The 19,730-nt window shown below is 37.0% G+C and overlaps 1 protein-coding gene across 3 annotated transcripts; it reads right to left on the bottom strand.

Annotated features, from left to right (window-relative positions):
* LOC117401643 (DNA methyltransferase 1-associated protein 1-like) lies at positions 1-19,402 on the bottom strand. 3 transcript variants are annotated; one of them, XM_034002424.3, is made up of 11 exons: positions 19,235-19,402; positions 18,213-18,317; positions 14,185-14,276; positions 13,331-13,526; positions 12,867-13,025; positions 11,914-12,081; positions 10,433-10,618; positions 8,090-8,161; positions 6,258-6,330; positions 2,751-3,034; positions 1-1,027 (listed from the first exon to the last, which is right to left on the bottom strand). In XM_034002424.3, exons 2-11 carry the CDS (start codon positions 18,309-18,311, stop codon positions 968-970), a joined length of 1,389 nt encoding a protein of 462 aa, XP_033858315.3. In that variant the 5' UTR covers positions 18,312-18,317; positions 19,235-19,402; the 3' UTR covers positions 1-967. The 3 variants fall into 3 exon arrangements, with proteins under 3 accessions (XP_033858315.3, XP_058887617.1, XP_058887619.1); XM_059031634.1 differs by lacking the exon at positions 19,235-19,402 and adding an exon at positions 18,718-18,854; XM_059031636.1 differs by lacking the exon at positions 19,235-19,402 and adding an exon at positions 18,491-18,664.
* Positions 19,403-19,730: the final 328 nt, after the last annotated feature.

Genomic DNA, 19,730 nt, shown 5'->3' with positions numbered 1-19,730 from the left:
TTGATTCAAATTCCAGCCATTTTAAATAAAAACAACCTTAAATACAGCCATGCACATTTAATTAGATATGTTTTTTTTTGTTTGTTTCCAACAGCAAAGATTAAGAATGCCTTCACATGATAGTTCCTCCAACAACAGAGCTGGAGAAAGAATGAACACATTAATATGCAAAATCTTTTATCATACTTTTACAATGGTAAAGGGAAGGGGTGTAAAAAAACAAGTAAATGTGTAGATTATTTAACAGGAAGTAATTTTGTCTGGACACAAAGGAGCAGACTGAATCCTACATAAACCACACACTTGCATACTGAGAAAGTCACATCCTGGTCTCAACAATAGTTGTGAAACTAGTTTATGGTTAAATAATGCGTACATCATCCAAATATTATCCTAAATCTAGAACCAACAGATTGTGGTAAACCCATAGCTGCTCCAGGAGGGTATGCGGAATGCTGTAATAGAAGGTGGGCCCATGTAAATAGCTACAAATATCTGTATCACCTGCAAACTTGACCATTTAGTTATCTACCCAATTTGCTGTTTTAAAAAAGAAAAAAGGGATGTTGCAATAGGCTTCCAAGTTGTCTACTGTTCATCCAGACGCTTGTGTGAATGGAAAAAAAATAGACAGCTGTGTCAGTCAGTGCACATCTGGCTTCGGAGTCTCTTGGCTGCTGCTCTCCTGGTTTGATCGGTTCAGGAAGTGCAGACAGTGTCCGTTTCAGCAGAGTCATGAGTCCTGGTCAGCTCTTCCTCTCAGACTGGAGGCAGGCGGGCGGGTGGGGCAGCAGCTGGCTCCCCAGTGGGGTATCACTGTGTTCCTCACCTTGCCCTCTTCTTGGTGGATGGGGTGCCCCGACACAGCTGCAAGAAGACTGGGGGTCACAGGTTTCAATGCTTGAGCCACAACCTGTCTGGTTCCTGCCCCTGGATCCGCCTGATCCTCCCCAAATAAAACTCTGAATCACAGTTTCTTGGCTTTCTTTATGGAGGAGGAACTGGAAGCTGATTCTCTTCTTTTCCGCTGAGAAAAAAAAGAATAGATTTAGTTTATCTTTTCTTATCAATTTCCCTGATTTCACAAAACTATTTATATATATAAAAAAGCATATTAATAATTGTGCACCGATGTGTTATTAAATTATACAATACCCTTTTAGCAAAACTGACTATCCAGACATCTTTCACTCAATAATAATAACACAAAATTATATATATATATATATATATATATATATATATATATATATATATATATATATATATAAATATATACTTTTTTTTTTTTTTTTTAAACACACAATGCACAATAAACACTTGTAAGATTTAAAAAGCATAGAAAAACATGCTCACACATCTTGCCCTTTTGAGGTCCCATTTGGTACAAAAGAAGCAGTCGTGGACTGAAAAGCTAACTCATTCCCCTCCCTCACCCAAAGGGGAATTTAGGATGCGTTTCTAAATAATCTTTCCAGGTAGAGTAAAATGGTCACAACTGTGAATGCGCTTGACCTTTCTTCTCTGGACTAATCCAATTGTATCGTCTTTGTGTAATCAGCCAGTAAAGGTCAGTGCGGTACTTAACATAGGAACCCTTTAGCTATGGAATTTGCCTTGCAGTATACCTTTATTATGTTTCATTCACATGTCACCCGTGCAAAGACTTGGCTTTTAATCCTTGGATGTCACTGAGCCTGGCTGTGAAGCCAAGAACCCCAGGTGGTTCATTTCGCAAAAGGAATGTATTAGAGGCATCTCAAACCTACTGGCATTTGACTTCTTTGGAAGCAATTGGAAAGTGGGATCAGGTCTCTTGATTTCGTCTTTCAGCTACAGAAACAAAGAACTTCCAGCCTGTATGGCATGAAGACAGAACATCCCCAGTACACTGTTCCCTTCTAAAAATGAGCTAGTTCTGAATATACCATCTTCAAAAAAACAGCACTTTAATAAAATCATCTCATACTGCAATACAAGACTGAAATATTGCCACTGAAGTAAATAAAATGTATTTATATAAAACCCTTTTTTTTATAGTTGGTATAAAATGAAAGCAAATTTATGACCAACACACAAAAGGGTTTGTTATGAAAAGCTGAGTGAAAGCATAATCCATTTTGTCCTCCAGATTGCACTTACTAGGAAAACATTTGGATTTTTTGTTTTATTTAAGTGCCTTACCAGCAGCTTCATTCACTGTTACTATAGATGTAAGGTTTCTCTAAACCTACGCACATTAATCCAGTAAAAATGTGACGATTTCAAGGGTTTAGTCCATTTCAGAACAGTTTTTAAAACCGATACAGATGACCTGGTTACACAATTGATAACCATTCCAAACTTGAAAGTGTTACATCACCACAGGGCATTCTACAAATTGGCTGTCAGCTGCTATTCACCATTAACTTTCAACATGATTTATGACAGGTTTCTTTCCAAGGTTGATTTTCAGTAAAATAGAAAATGAGAAAGAAACATTTATCATTGAAGTTTACTTTAGTATTTCTAAATTTAGCACTATTAAGTATTTTATACTTATGGTTAATTTTCATTAAAGACTAAAAAAGCAGCACCATAAAATCATACAGTACTTTACAACAACAGGTCTGTAAGAAGGAAGTGAAGTCAATACTTTCCTAGTGAATTGTGCCTAATTATGTCTGATCTACGTATATATGTAATACATATTCAGCAACAGGGTTCCTGCCTTCTGAAGCAGGTATTTGGAGGTATTTTTACACACTCACCGAATTTGGAGTCAGCGGCGCCCCCACCACATCGATGATTTGATCTTTACCCTCCCCCTTGATGTCATCAGGCCCCACCCCCAGCTGTCCATCAGCCCCAAGGCTATCCCCGGTTGCTGTGCTGGCCCCGCCCGCCTTGACCAGTGCATCGTAACGGTGCCTCAGCATCTGTTGCTCGTACTCGCAGTTGGCATGGGCCTGCTTTAGCTCGTAAACCAGCACCAGGTCGCTGCGCAGCTCGTTGAACATCTGCACAATCTCCTCTGTTGGCATCGGGTTCAGATCTACAGGGGGACAGAGGGAAAGAATCATGCAAATTAGAAAAAAATAAATAGCTACCTGCAAACATCCCCTTATATATATATATATATATATTATATATAAAATATTTTCAACAACATCAAATGGCTGAAGATCAGAGACAAGCAATGGAGACATTTTCAAAGAAAAAAATGTATATTATATATTAATTATATGCAAGTGATGGTACAAGATATATGAACACAAACAACAGACAATTAAAAGCCACCAAGAGACCTCTCCATTCATCCTTCGGAATAGTTTCCTAAAATAATTACAATAACCATTTAAAAGAAATAACCTGTTGAAGGTTCCCCAGTTTGAGAAAAATCCTACCCTGCAGAGATCAGTGACCATTAGGGATCTCCATCTTGGAGGGAAAAATGAAAGCCTAAGCCTCTTGACACAAATGTGTTTTGCAACAATGATAGCCCCTTTCACCGAAGCTTGTTCTCTGTCTCTCCGCGAGTCAGTTTTGCATTTGTATTGGATTTAATTGATGTGGTACATGCACAAGATCCCTGAGGGGCCCTGTTGTGCTGATGAACTTTGCGTTGTATAGAAATAAAATAATTTAGAAACAAAGCTGCCACCTTCTCCATTATTCCTTAATCTCCCCCCTACTTATTTTTTTAACAAGACTTTACCGTTCTGGTGTTAATTAATTTGACACAGGGACTATAAAAAATATCTGGCTTGCAGGCAATGAAACAGAGGAGGGGGTGAATATTAAAGCAGATCTTTTTTGACATTTTTTTTTTCTTTCACAAGGTACTAGTCAGCCTTTCCTGAGTAATGGTGGTCATTTCCAAATGGCACAAAGGGGTTTAAAAAGTGAATATTCTTGAAGGAAATGCACAACAGGGAACTAGAGGTTAATACACCTGCTCTGTCAACATGCACCTTGCAGCAATGTACTCCCTTTGGGGTAGACTGCAAGAACCAATAGCAGTAACTGTAAAGGACCAGCTCATTTACAAACTGGGTACTTCTTTAGATAACACTAACATTCAACACATAATGGTAATTACAATAAGGCAATAAACACATAAGAGTAAGAGGGTTTTTCATTTTGTAAAAAACAGTATATTTTATCAGTAGCCACAAATAAAAAAATTACAGCTTTTAAGATTTAAAAAAATGGGTTTTAAACTGGAGGTTAGATGATTCAGCAACTATGGAAACCAATAAGCAAACAAAACAGTAAAGAATAATTTTTGGATTGATTAAATTGGAATAACATGGAGATCAGTCTGTAAAACTATTTTTAGGCCATATATGTTTTTGCCAAAATAATTTACAGATAGTTCATATATTATAAATTTCAGTAGTTTTACTTCATGTTTATTATTTAAATGATATTCTTAGCATTTAGAAATGTGCACTGGCAGCGACCAACGCCAGAAAAAGATGATTTAGTGTAATGGAAGGAACGGGGCTTCATTACTGCGAATTTCCTTTTGTCTGCTGAAGCAATCTTGCTCAGTGTACACTACACCGGAGAAACCTACTGGCAACAGTACAGGTAGCAAATGACTTGGAGGCTGGGATTAAGTGAAGTGTGGTATGTAATGTATTACCTCTGAATAGCAGCCTCAGTCATAACGTTTGAAATATTTTGCTCTCTGTTTCTATACTTTACCTTGATGGAACACCCATGTTTAATTTATGCACTCATGTTTAATTCAATCCAGAAATTAGTTTTAGTCCATTAATTAGCAATGGTGGTTCTTGAAAATAAGATCTGCATAGCAAGGGTCACATATTTGTGCAGCTTTTCTCTGTGTATATCCAGTTAATTCACTCTCTGGCATTCACTGCAGGCTCATGGAGTTTTCAACACCTATTGTAGATTATTAGGGGTTGTTGTTGCCCTGACTAGCAACAATATGGCACACGCCAGTGACAGATCAGACCAAACAAACATGTTAGTGTCACTCTTACCCTGACATTTATTATAAATCAATAAATAAAATTGCGGAAGGGGAAACAGCCCTGGCAGGGAGATATGTTTCCATTTACATTGTATTTAAATCCTTGGGCCTTATGAAGGACATTGGAAACAAATCCAGTCCAAACAGCACAAACAATTTTATCCTTCATAGTAACATGTTCTTTGCAGGTGTAAAATAATTTCTTATAGGTCAGGTGTGACGTAATTTAGTTTGAGTGTAAAGAGGCCCAAGGAAAAAAGGGGCAATGTGTTGAAAAAAAATAAAATAAAAGAGGGCAGGGCACCAGAAAAAGGCAGAGGGGAGCGGCCTCCTAACTGATATACAGAGAAACCAGACAATGTTTATTAATTCTTGTCAGAATTACCGGGTCTAATTTTATTTTTGAAATATTCAGTAGTAAATATTAATACAATTTTGACCAGTAATAGTATAGTACAAGAACTGGCATTGCTTTAACTAATTTGAATACTTGTATGACTTTAGGAAGGATAATGTAGCAGGTAAATTTAGAGAACAGGAATCACACAGAACAATTCAAAATGTTAAGCTGACAGTTCAAATGGCAAAAAAATGGAATCTGCACATGCTGTACTTCACCATGAATACAGCAGCAGCCCCCCACACTGACAACAGGGTTTATTTTTTAATGTACAGCTAGGAAAGGTGCACTGCAGCTAATTATTTAGGTACTTATTTTAAATCAAATAAAATCGAAAAATCTTACTTCACGGAAAAAAAGTATATTACTTTCAATTTAGTCTATAGTTTTTTTTCACTACTAATTAGTAAAGACAATCTACCACTATCGTATTATTTTTATTTCCCAAAAATAATGAATTGGATATAGTGTCTTACTGAATTGACATTATTAGTGGATGAAGACAGAACTGATTCATTTTTCAAATTCAAATGAGAGCAAGCTTGCTTGTGCCAGCGGTTTAAAAATCAAAACCCTAATTATGTTATTTTAGGGTCTGTGTCCCACAACCCCCCCCTCCCCCTTAACCTCTTTCAATTAAACAACAAAAAGGAGGAACATCTTCTCTCAGACGCGGGATGACATCCCTGGTGATTAATCAAAGCCAGGACTCGTTCTTTGTAACACGCCCGAGTGACATCTCGCTGTGTTCAACAGCACACAGTGAGAGTCAAGCAGAAAAGGTTCGAAAATGTCTACAAAGCAAAAGTGCCCGTCTGTGCCTCAGTCTCTTACACACTCTCTCTCTCTCTCACCCTCGCTGTCTATACTCACCGACTGCCTGTTCTGTTAGAATCTGCTCGATGGCTTTAATCTTCTTCTGTCCCACAGAGCTTGGCAGTTTCATCTACATCACACAAGAGCAAAAAAAAAAATAATTATATAGATATATAGATAGATTAACAAACAGTGTACATACATTTACCCTAGGTAGTGGATATGGACACAAAGGTGATATTTCAAGTATCTCTCAGTTTTAAGTTAGTATTGCATTACTTCCCCTATTTAAGCAGAATATATATAGCTGGGTTCCAGTGTTGGAAAGCAGACAGCAAACAACTACCATACCATAAAATACTGCTGCTCCTTCATTCAGCCTAAAATAAATAAAATGAACTTGCAATGTACAGTCTTTTTCCAGCCGACCACTCTGACAGCATTATTTTATACATAAACCGTCAATTACCCCTACCTGTTTTTATTGTTGTGCTACTAAATATAATTTTGCTGTAAATATAGAAGTCCTCCAATATAATTATTTGACTGTGTAGGCAAACAAACCAGACATTTGTTACAAATTTTATAAATAAAATGTTAACAAATACAAAAATAAATTATTTTTTATTGTTTCACGTCCAGCCTTATTTTTCTTTAGAGCTAAATAAAGCTGATATGAATTTAAATGTGCTAACCAGTTTTCAACTGACATGACTTCCATGTTTTACAAATTAAAAACAAAAAATTAATTAGCTTTATTTTTCTTAAAGGAAAAACACCATTTACAGAGAAAGAGTTGAAACAAATACCAGCCTATTTGAATTCATGTCTTTGCAAAGGAAGATGAACACAAAACAACATGCACACAAGAATAAGTAAAAGAGGCATAGGGTAATAAAAGCTGGATTGAAAGCAAATGCAAATTCATTCTATGAAAGAGCTGGTCTTAAAATTAGAAGAATGTTAGGAAAAACGTAGAAAAAAACCCACAAAACACTTATCAAAGTTAATTCCGATGTAATGCACTTCAGAGATGAGGTTGTCACTATAGTGACACATCTAAATCTGTTTAGTTAGTGGAGTCTAGCTAACGGATTATCAGCCATATTTGAGTAATAGACTCCTCATTTAGCTTTAATGCGTTTTGCATAGAGAGCAATCTCCTCTCATCAGTCTTAAAGATAAATCGGCTTCCTTGGCTAAATTTTAAAGATATTAGTCTGGCGGCAGCTGCATAAATCATAACATTTTACTAATGAGAGTAAAGTAAAACACACCGCTTCTTAAGCATCTAGCAATTATTTCCTGATTCTTTTGTTTTCACAGTAAAGGCCAGATCGTTTTAAACCTCTTTAACTGTACAGGATGTGTAATCATTAGAATGTAATTAACCAAGTCAGCTGTCATTTTTTTATTAAGTCTTTTGACTTTTTTTTTTTTTTTTTTTTTTTAAAGGTAGAGATAAGAAGCAGTGTATAGACCTCTTTAGGAATAACCAACCCCAAACCTCAACCCCCAACCCCCCCCCCCCATCCTTCAACTAAAAATAACCAAGGAAGTAGGAAACACAGAAATGAATTCATCTATAAAAAGAGATTTGTTGAAGAATTTGAAAACACTCCATCTGAAATTCAGCTGGAGTGAAATTTAGACTCTAAATGCACTCAACCACCTTCCCTTGCTTGTGTATGACACTAAATTAATAAGTAACAAACTGAACTGCAGCATAGTGATAATGCCAACTGCTGTCTGTTAGTTACCGCATTCAATGTAAATCAATTTCAAAACAGTTCTGGAATTTGCTGTAACACAACAAGGTTTAAACCTATTAAAAAAAAAATTAAAAAATTAAATTAAATATAATATTCAAGAAAACTAGTCACCCCTACCCTTTGGCTTCGCAAAGTGACACCTGCCGATTTGAAGTCTGGGAACTTGATGCCTGCGGTCTCAGGAACAGACTGTAAGAGGAGAGAGGGCACAGGAAGTTAGAACACAAACAGCACAATGCAAGGCTTCATTTCAATCAGCGGTGACATCTCCGTTCTTGGAAGCTACCCAAAAACAGTGTTTTGGATTGCTGATACAGGCTTCTGATTAACTACAAACAGTGGCTGCTCCTTCGAGTATGCAATAATGGTCAGTGATAAGTGGCCTGATTTATCTTTTCTTAGGGCAGCTTTTTTGTGAAATGAACAAATTAAGTCACCTTGACATTCAAAAGGGTGAGAAATTAAATTGTCTACCATCACAATTACAAATACATGTTTATCTGAATCATATTGTAATGTAATAGAAACAACTTTAAATCAGATGCAGATTTCTATGCTTAGATTTAAAGATAATCCACATGACATTTATAGAATGATGTATGGTTGTCACTTGTCATTTAGAAGCAAAGTGTTAAATCAGGCTTCAGGAAGAAACTCGAGTCTTCAATACAAGTGCCTGCATTACCATCAGAAAAAAATCAGAGCTTAAAAATAAAAAGGAGCTCAGACGCCTCTTGTATCAAAAGCAGCCTCCTCAATTCTGCCGCATGCATCATAGCGGGAATGTGTTTCACAAAACCTTTAACTGACAGATACCCTACCACATACCACCCTCATTAGAAGGGCTCTCTTTCATAATGCCACTGTTCATGCAAAGCTACAGCACCTTGGCTCCCAACAAGATTAAACACTTAATCAAAAATGGTGTGGGTATACAAATATCACACTGCTGTAGCTGTGACATGCAGTGTTTGTTTTGTACATCGTATGGTCCTGCTAATTTGTAGAACTTGTCAGGATCCCACTGTGCCAGATGCGACTCCTCAGCTGGGATGAATATATTTATTTGAAGATATTTATACAGGGTGGCTCTTTGAACATGCTGGCTTCTTAAGAGGTCCTGTTCACATGCAGAGAGTTTTTTTCCTTTCTTTTCTTTGGGGTGGGGAAAGAACACAAGGGTCTAATATTCTATTCTATTCTTTAGTCAAAAAGTTTCAAATCTTTTAGTGTTATAGAAAATAAAACTGTGTTCGAAAGACAGGGTGTTTTGGGTGTTGCTATATTATTCACATGCACATTTCACACAGTGCTTTTATATTTATTTATATTGTATATATATATATATATATATATATATATATATATATATATATATATATATATATATATATATTAGTGCCTTGCAAAAGTATTCAGACCCCTGACCAATTCTCTCATATTACTGAATTACAAATGGTACATTGAAATTTCGTTCTGTTTGATATTTTATTCTAAAACACTGAAACTCAAAATCAATTATTGTAAGGTGACATTGGTTTTATGTTGGGAAATATTTTTAAGAAAAATAAAAAATTGAAATATCTTGCTTGCATAAGTATTCAACCCCTGTGCTGTGGAAGCTCCCAGTTTACACCGATGAAAGAAATTGCCCTAACGAGGACACAATTACCTTACAATTGGCCACCACCTGTGAACCATTAAAGTTGCTGTCACATTTTCTGGATAAAAACCCCACTGTTGAAGGATCATTGGTCAGGCTGTGAATCTGACCAAAGAGCATTCTACAGAAGTTAGAGATAAAGTAATACAAATGTAGCGCAAACCTAACACTGCCCATGCCTCAAGACACACCATCCCTACAGTGAAGTATGGTGGTGGCAGCATCATGCTGTGGGGATGCTTCTCATCAGCAGGGACTGGGCATCTTGTTAAAATTGGCTAATGCTTTTCAAAGATGTTTGATAACTTGACTTCCTCAGAATGTATGATAGAGGTTTCAGTTATGGACAATCATAATCTAGGCAACCAGTCTGGAGCTACAAAAAGCCAAAAATATGTGTTGACTGGAAACAATGCTAAATCAGCTCCACCATATGCATGACCTTTGATTTCATGTTTTTGGCCTTTCGTACGTCTAATACAAAAACAAACCAGAAACTGTAATGTTAATATGCAGGATGATCTCTTTGACAAATGCAAGTTGCAATAATATGCAAGACTTCTTTTTCTTATTTATGTCTTTTTTTTTTGTCAGGGCACTGTAGCAGCTCCAGCCTATTTATTGAACAGCAGATGTCACTTTTGAGTGGTGTTTGTAGAGACACAGTGGGAGAGGAATACAGCCCTAACTAAATATATACAGAGCTGGTAACTTCTGTTTATATGCTTAACCGCAGCAAGAATATTACAATCACCATGGTTGGATGGTAAGGTACTGTCATCTCCAAGAGGACTCACCGGTTTTTCAGTTTCTCGTTTTTGTGGAAGTTTCTTCTTGGTGGCTTTGCGTTCTGCCCGACGCATCTCAGTGGTGCTGTCAGCGGCTGTGATGAGTTTCTGCAGATCCTGAGCTTTCTTCTCCCTCTCCTTCTTCCTGGTTTCAATCTTCCGCAACTCCTGTATCAGATACTCCTCTTCTGTCACCTGCAGAACAGGGCAAGGAATAGCAACACCATGGTGAGGCCATACGAACAGCAAAGACACACTAGAATAAATGTGACGAACAGCTAGCAGTATTACGGTAATGCAGAGGCCCCCCCCCCCCCCAAAAAAAAAACATGTACTGGAATACCTGATGAAGTAGACAGCTTGTTAAACAGCGCTTTACATGTCAAAAATAGAATACATTTTTTAATGTAAACCTTTGGTGTCAAGTCAAATCAGTGAAGACCCAAGATTATTATTATACACCAGATTCTCCCTGCTTAACCACATAAATAATTTACTGATGTTTCCCTTCAGGACAAATCTGAAATATTGGAGAATACACCCCTTTGTCACCTCACCCTCTCTTCTACCACATTAAAAGATATCAATCCAAAGGTAATTTCACTAAATAAGTGGCAACGACTGGATATTAAAATGTCAATTACTAAACAAAGCCGAATACATTGAAATCAATAGAAAATAAGTTACCACAGATTTTGGAATGTTTTGTAGGTTCCCTTAATCCACTAAGGGAACAAGAAGTATTTTACCATGTCTTAATTGTTTTTTTTTGTGAAATGGTCTTGAACAAATTAAGCATTTATTATTATTATTTATTTATTAGCTGACACCCTTATCCAGGGCGACTTACAATTGTTACAAGATATCACATTATTTTTATATACAATTACCCATTTATACAGTTGTGTTTTTACTGGAGCAATCTAGGTAAAGTACCTTGCTCAAGGGTACGCAGCAGTGTCCCCACCGGGGATTGAACCCACGACCCTCCGGTCAAGAGGCCAGAGCCCTAACCACTACTCCACACTGCTGCCCTGACAAATTTCTCAGGCTACTGACTGAAAATAATCCTTATAGAACTAGACTGCATCTGGCTCCCCCAAAATCCCTGCCAACATCCAGCATTGGGTTAATTTTAATATCTCTTGTTCTAGAGTTTAACTGACGTAGAAAATCTAAAAAGGAAAATAGGTTAGCGGTTGACGTGTAGCTCTCTTCAAGAGCCAAGAAACAAGAACGCACATGATTACAAAATTAAGTTGGGACTATGATCTCATAGCTCCTCTCATTCTCATTACAAGTCCTACATCCAGGCTGGGGATTGAGCTGAGCGGAGGTAAAACTAGCTGGTTTAATATTGCAAGTGTTGGAAATGATAAGGAAAAGGTGCCATCTGGTGGTCTGAGGGCAAAGGCAACTCACAGAAGACAGAATATTTCTTTGCTTTTATACCTGTGAAGTGTTCTGACTTGTGTTAAGTCATTACTTACCTGTTCAGGTGTGCGGTTGTACAGTCTTTCCAACTGATCTTTCCTCCGTCTCTCATGGCCAGCGTCGAACACGTAGATTTTGGGGTCAGTTCCGGAAGGAGCACGTATCTTGGTGAGTTTGGCACAGATATTGTAGTAGCGTTCCTTCAGGTCTTCAACTGAGCGTTTCTAAATAGATTGAGCAAAAAAAAAAAAAAAATAAGCAGACTTTTTAGATGTTACCTAATTATTGCAAAGGTAGTATACAGTGTACTAATTATGTGGAAAATGATCTACTGAAACAGATTAATGTAACAGACACCAGGAGACATGTACTTTGACCACAACTAATTGTGCTCTTTATAGATGCCATTTTTGTAGGTTTATTAAGAATTTAAGCTGCAGATATGCTGATGGAACTTTATACAACCACAACAAGAAAGCTAAACTAGATAGCAAACACTCTTGATAAGCAACCTTCAAAAGAGGACTGAGGATCATGTATACCTTAAGATTACAATGAATAGCAAACTGAAAGATTCAAGTCAAATCAAGCTACTTATTTCAAATAACACCAACAGAAGAGGAGCAGCTCAGAAAACGAATGAATTTCACAAAAATATACTTTTCCACTTACATTACTTAGCATAACGTAACATAAGGAACTAAATAGAAAGATCATTTACAATATAAAATATATTTAAATAAAAAAATACAAAGATTATTAGAAGTGAGTAAATTGGATCTTGAATGACGCCACTTAACAAGCTGAGACTAATAAATAGAAGGGAGAAGAAAACTTAAAGACTCAAATGCGTTTATAGTGCATCATGGACACACAAAATGTGACGCTATTGGATGGGGGGGGGGGGGGGGGGGGGCTGTTTTGATACTGCTCCTAACACATATCCTGGTGAACTGCAGCATGTTGGTAATGATGCAGACACTAATCTCATCTCTTCCCCTCTGCTCACCCTGAACTGCTGGTGGTCATAGCGGTCATGGATGACAATGAACCGCAGATCAAAACGCTTGCAGAGGTCAAAGAGGTGATCCGTTTCAGCTTTAGTCCATCCTTCATCAGGAAGGTACATCTGATACTCCTGCTCAGAGTACACAGGCACCTGCACTGTCTAAAAATAATAAATAGTATTATTAACATGTGAAGACAAGAATGAAAATGCTGAACAATGTATTATTTAATACTGCTTTAGCTTACATAACCTGTTAAACTACAACCATTGACATAGTTGCATGTCCAACAAGAAGGCAACAATAAAATATTGACAATCAGCAAAATCATACAAACAGGTGCACTAGTTATAGTTTTGAAATGAACACAATTCTGCATGAAGGGCACACACATTGGAAATATCATAAAAAACAGACTATTCCAGTTGAACATAGGACAACATGCAACTGTGCCCATACAAATTACCTTATTAAACCTGGCAAAGGGATAATCCTTGCCTTCCTCTGCCATGCGCCTCCAGTGGTAAAATATGGCTCCATCCCTCCTGGCCGGGTTTGTGAAAGGCATCCATTTCCAGGGGCGCACCTTCTTACAGCCCAGCTTGGCTTTGACTGTCCGATAACCCTGAGTCGTGTCACTGGGCAGTAATGGGGGGGCATCTCTGAAATGAGAACATAAATAAATAAAGAAGAACATATTCTAATTGTGTGTGTTTAAATCAATAGTCATTTAATTATGTATAATCCTTCTGTGGGGTTTAATTGAAGATTGGCAACACAGTGTCACATTTTACTGCTCATGTTGTAAACAGAGCCAACTAAAAGAATTTTGAATCTCTAAAAGAATCCTCGGAAATGTGCACAATGCTAGTCACATTGTTCCAGGATGAGAGATTGTGTAATGCATCTGTTTCTAAAAAAAAAAAAAAAAAAAGCTCAACTTTTTGGTGTCAGCATTTTCCCTGTGGTTTCCCCAGTGAAACAGGACACTCCGATTAGTTATTGGTGTCTACTGCACTCAGCAGTTAAACATATACTCTCTGCCTAGTTGTTAACACAGCCGCACTTGGGGTATATTAGTAACATGAGGTTTTTGCTTTAAAATTATTATTTGTTTCCTCTTTGAAATGTGCCTGATCATTTTGTTTCTCTTTTTTTTACCATCGGCTGGGATTGATTACACCTTGTTTTTCCCAAAAGACAACCAAATAAATTCACCAAACTAACAGATTACAAAATCAAGTTACTTACCAAAAAAACAATATTTATTTAGAAGTAAAAATGTAAATGTTGGGCTGTCCTGTTTTAACGAAAACATACTTTTTGTCAGAGTAGAGTAGTGCGTAGACCTCTCTGTGCATCCCCTCAGGTCTTTTAAACGTCAAAGTTTCTGCAGATTTCTTGGACTTTTTCTAAGGAGCAGAAAACAAAAACAAAACAAAACCTTATAAGTATGATAGTGATTTCAATGAAAGAACACGAACGATTTGCTCAGCCATTGTTCAAGAAAATAATCTCATTATCATTCTATAGCGCTAACCTTTTAAAATAGCAAGACTGTGACTCTTTTAGACAAGGGATGTGCAGTTAAAGGCTCATGATTTTTTTTACTTTTCTTTTAAAATAAAAAGAAAGGGTCACAGCGTGGGAATGAACATCCAAGATGTCACAAACAACAGGCAGACCGTCTCACAACAAGTGCTTCAGTGACTGGCAGAAGAAGAATTTCAAAAGCTCTCCAAACACTACCATCTCCTGAGGCGGAAGGAATCTAAGAGTAACGTCAGCATCATAATGTGATTACTGTGCAGAAAAAAAAAAAAACATATATATTGTTAATAAAAATATTGATTAAATGGTAGTTATAAGGAAAATCTTCATTAGAGGGTCTGGATAATTTGTTTTCTGAACAGTTGGCTTTTAAAAACAGGTGTGGAACAAGAGTGACACCAAGTGGCCATTTAGGATGCAGCTCAGAATCTTAAGCGTTTATTATTGGTGGAAGTTTGTTAAATAGTATTTGTACCTAGGTCACCAAGTTGTTTCTCTTTGTGTTTGTTTGTTTTGTTTACTTGGGTTATTTGTGTCTATGTACAGTACATCACAGAAATCAAAGGTTGTTCTCAAATATGGTCCAACATCTACATGCTTATAGGTGTGGTTCTGTTAAACAGCCTAGGCCTGCCAGTTCTGGACCATACTTGAATACCCTGGAGTGTGTTATTGCATTTATAAAATCCCACCCCTCCAAAAGTGAATTGGTTGTCAAGTAAGTGGTCCTAAAAAAGTTCCAAACTGTGCTGGTACTGGGGCCTATCTGCACAGGTAGGAACTGCTGTTGTACCCTTGAGCAAGGTACTTTACCTAGATTGCTCCAGTAAAAACCCAACTGTATAAATGGGTAATTGTATGTAAAAATAATGTGATATCTGTATAATGTGAAATAATGTATAATGTGATATCTTCTAACAATTGTAAGTCGCCCTGGATAAGGGCGTCTGCTAAGAAATAAATAATAATAATAATAATAGGGGTGAGACCGAATAGTCGAACATTCGAACATTCGATAACGATGGCACCTATCGACAAGTGAATCCAACATTCGAAAGCTAAAAAAAAAAAAATGTATATATTGATTTTATTTTAAAGGCTGTACTGCTGATTGGCTCTCTATGTAGCGGTAATGAAGATTGACTGGAGGGTGGGATTTGTTATTTCTTGTCTGTGATTGGCTAAACTAGAACGTACCTCGGCTAACGATGGCTTACTCACAGAAAAGTTCTGCATAGAAATACTCCTGACAAAGTAAATGAAAACACTGTTAAGTGTAAAATATGTGCAGTGCAATTAAACTACCACAAATCTACAACTGGTATGTTAACCCACCTAAAAGCCAAACACCGTTCTGTGACGCTAGCAACGACAGAAAAGAGGACCGCAACAAACCGCCATTGCATCCTTTGCGGTGAGGCCTTGTCAGTGTGACAACGTCGTACGTGCTGAAAAACATCAGCCCTTATTGCTAATATGGTGGCAAAGGACATGCTTCCCAGAAGCATACAGCAGAGAATCTCGCAAATGTGTTAAACACCGCTGTAGACCATTCGGGTTTAACTAGGGGGGGGATCACTGCCTGTGTTCACGACAATGCCAGCAACATCACCTTCGGAGTTTGCTGAATGGGACTCGAATTTGTGCTTTGCACACTCTGCAGCTCGCCTTCAACGATGGCTTTAAACTTGGTGCCATACATAATGTAGTCGGTGCGGCCAGCCGTCTTGTGTCGCATTTTCATCACAGTGCAATAGCTACTGAGGCTCTGAAGTTGAAACAAAAACAACAAACTCTGCCTGAGCACCGTCTGCTGCAGTATTGCCGGACCTGATGGACATGCTGATTAAACAAGAATAAGTGAACATGATGATAATAATGGACATTGCTAGCCTAACTATTCCTAAAGTTTTAGTTAGGATTTTTTTTTTGCTTCCATGGAAGGCTAGTGCGTTAATGCCACTCAGGCCTTTTTGTTCATTCATTTATTTATTAATATTATTAAGCTAGCTACATACATAGCAAGCTATTGCCTATACAGGCTATTTATTTTTTATTCACTGGAACTCGAACGCACAGGTATGTTGCCGATTTGATTTAACGTAGACCGGTAGTCTATATGTTGTGTGTGGTTTAGTTAAGTGGATTGTATAAATTAGCTAGCTAGATAGTCTAATGCATTTTGTATTTCGCTGTTATGACCAGAAAACATTATTGCCACAAGGATGCTAATGTTAAGGCATTTGCCTCGCAGCTCACATTGCTAAACTATTATTGAATGAAAATTAAATTAATAATTGAATAAAAATTATACTCTTTTTTTTTTTTTTTTAATTGTCACAACCTTTATAGTTCATTTGAAATTGTAATTAACGGAAAAGCTTGTGACAATATCGGTAAAAAAAATAACACTTGCTTGCAAAATACGAGAGTCTCACACGAGAGTTGACGGTATGCTTATGTTATTGCTGCTGTTATGGCATTTCTGTATGTTTCCTAATAGGAAGGTATTTTTTACATAGCCTAATGTTTATTTAACAAAGTTAGCTAAGTATTTTAAAATAAAGTTCAGAATTTATTGCAATTGCAATAATTGTCACTTTGCATTATTTCGCATTTAATGTACGTCTCATTTTGAATGGGAGGCGGGGCGGGGGGGGGGCGACTATTCGATTAGTCGACCTCAACAGCTGTGGAATTATCGATAGTCAAAATATTTGTCGTGCACATCCCTAGTAGGAACACATGTTAGGCAATGAGATTGCTCCCTCTATTCTTGCCATTTTAAAATACCAAATATATATTTGGCAGAACACTAAACTTTAATTCAAGTGGCTCCAGAAAAGTTACCCTGATCCCAAGGACGTTCAATTAAGTTACATAAAAATGTGCATACATACATACATACATACATACATACATAATTAGCTGTAATTCCCAGCCGACTGATTTTATTTTGTTATAGCTGTTAAGTTCCAACATATTTGAGTAGCAGTACCCAGAATTCTGACAGCAATTCAGACCCCTCAATAAAAAAGCAGTGAATGCAAGCAGATAATGTGCAGTCTGATAAGCTGCCTATATACATTTATATTTTTTTCTTCTCTAAAGGGAGTCTCTGTAAATGATATATGAAGTACCAGACACAAATGCTCCCTAATGTCAAATGTGAGTCTAAGAGACATTTACTAAGCAGCTTTCCTTTTAGCTCTTAACAATTTCAAGCCCTGCTGCCCACACAGTGCCTGTCTCTAGGAGAAGGTAAAGGCTTCATTTGTCTGCCCAGAGGTGAAATTTCAGCCCAACAGGCAGAAAGGTAGTGAGGATGAGGATAATTCGATATTTGCTGGCAACAGTATGGTAACAAGAATACAGTATTAATCCATAATTGACATCCTAAAGCTGTTTTGACAAGCATTTAACTTACTGTACCCACCTCTACAATTTTGTAAAACCAAACAAAGCGGGTTGCTGGTGACAGATCAAGATTTTTGCACATGGCTGACAGCTACGCCACTGCCCTAGATTTAAGGGCTATGCACACTGGGAGCGAAGCAAACGACACAAATACAGCACGAGTACATTTATTTTTATATATATATATATATATATATATATATATATATATAAACACAACTGTAACTAGTCAGGAAAAGAAAATACTGTCTGCTTTTGCTCCTTTTAAATAAATAAAATAGAAATAGTTAAATTGACATTTAACAGTGAATGTGCACTGCTGTGAGACTCAATTGTGAAAAACCATGAGTTTCACAGGTAAACCTTGAGACTTGTCTTACCTTATCTGAGTTGATAATGTCTTTTTTACTGATTGGTCCAGCATCCACTTCTCCACCCCCCAGCTCCAGTATATCTCGAACATCTGCCCCTGTCGTCATTTTCACCTGTAAAAAAGTAACATTAAGATCTGAGTTTAGTCGTTTGGATAGAAAAAAACATTACTCTTTTAGTACAAAGCAGGGCTGAGATGTTCTGTATTTAAATTCGGTGAACGTGAGGCGGTCCCCCCTAACAGCAGTTATTGTAACTTGAATAAATTATTACAGCATATACTCACTTCAGAACAGAAATCTGATTTTGTGTGGAACACGCGAATCAGAAAGGATGTATGTCACTTTCCACTCTGCTGAATGTAATGCTGCGACAGTTCTAAAAACGTAATCCCAAGAGAGTGTAGTGTGTGCTGCGCTTTGTATAAACTGCGACTACTATTTACTTTTCAATTAAATTGAACGGTTTTTCAACAGAGACACCAGTTTGCACTAATGATATAATTGACCGTACCTGATGCCCAACCCGGTCACCAAATGAAAAAAACACATCGACAGTGGAATCTGCAAAATTCATTTTTTACAAAACACAAAATAAATAAGACATATAATAATAAACTGAATTACAAATTATGCGCAATTATACAACTCTTAACAGTAGCTTGAAATTACTTTCAATAAAAACAACACGATGATCAGTCATCACACTTAAGAGACAATACCAAAAAATATGGGAAGAATACTCTTACACCGGTAGAAAAAAAAAAAAAAACGTTTCTCTCACTCATCATTATGTTTCCATGTGGAAAATATTTTGCTCAACACGTTAATTAAAAATGAAACCTGATATAAATATATATTATAAGACAGTTACTACGTACTGTCTACAGCTAACTAATGGTGTACTGTAACTCAATGTAAACACATCAAGGATTATAAAATGCACAGGCCTCAGAACGGCGCGCGCACTTAAAATGAATTATTGAACATTTTAAATGTCTAAAAATATATCTATGAGACACTACACTTACTTCTCACACCTGTCCTCGGGTCACGCTTTTTTATTTAATTAAAAAGTAATAATATAATCATAAATCTTTCCAAATACCGCTCTCATACGATACAGTCTTCCCAAAAATCAATGAGGTAGCAACAATACCGATAGGGATTCTGGGAGTCGTAGTTGTTAATTAACATCGCCTCCCTCGAATCCTTTAGTTATTTCAGAACAGCACACGGGTGAACTCTGGGAATTGTAGTTCTTAATATTTCACTTTAAAATCAGCGTGGCACATGTTCTTCATTATGCGATTGAGTTTATTTAACAATACTGGAAATTACGGTCCATTTTGTAACTGGAAATTTCTGATGTGAAGCATACTGTTTCTAATATGTGTGAACATATAGCACTTTATTGTGGATTTTATATCTGGCTGTAGAAAAATAGTTCCCTTAAGTCATTGAATGTCGTACCCCGTTATAATTGGATAACATCTGGAACACCACTGCACTTGTAGGGTGTATGTA

Source organism: Acipenser ruthenus, chromosome 10, assembly GCF_902713425.1.
Source record: "Acipenser ruthenus chromosome 10, fAciRut3.2 maternal haplotype, whole genome shotgun sequence".
Classification (NCBI taxonomy): domain Eukaryota; kingdom Metazoa; phylum Chordata; class Actinopteri; order Acipenseriformes; family Acipenseridae; genus Acipenser; species Acipenser ruthenus.
Note: the sequence above shows the minus strand (reverse complement) of the source record. Positions and strands in the feature narration are given on the sequence as shown.

Coding starts and splice junctions, on each gene's coding strand:
- LOC117401643 (XM_059031634.1), bottom strand. CDS start 18,780: ATGAATTTTGCAGATTCCACTGTCGATGTGTTTTTTTCATTTGGTGAC. Junction 10,619..11,913: donor ACAACCGCACACCTGAACAG/GTAAGTAATGAC, acceptor CCTGTTCTGCAG/GTGACAGAAGAGGAGTATCT. Junction 8,162..10,432: donor AACGAGAAACTGAAAAACCG/GTGAGTCCTCTT, acceptor CTCCTCTTACAG/TCTGTTCCTGAGACCGCAGG.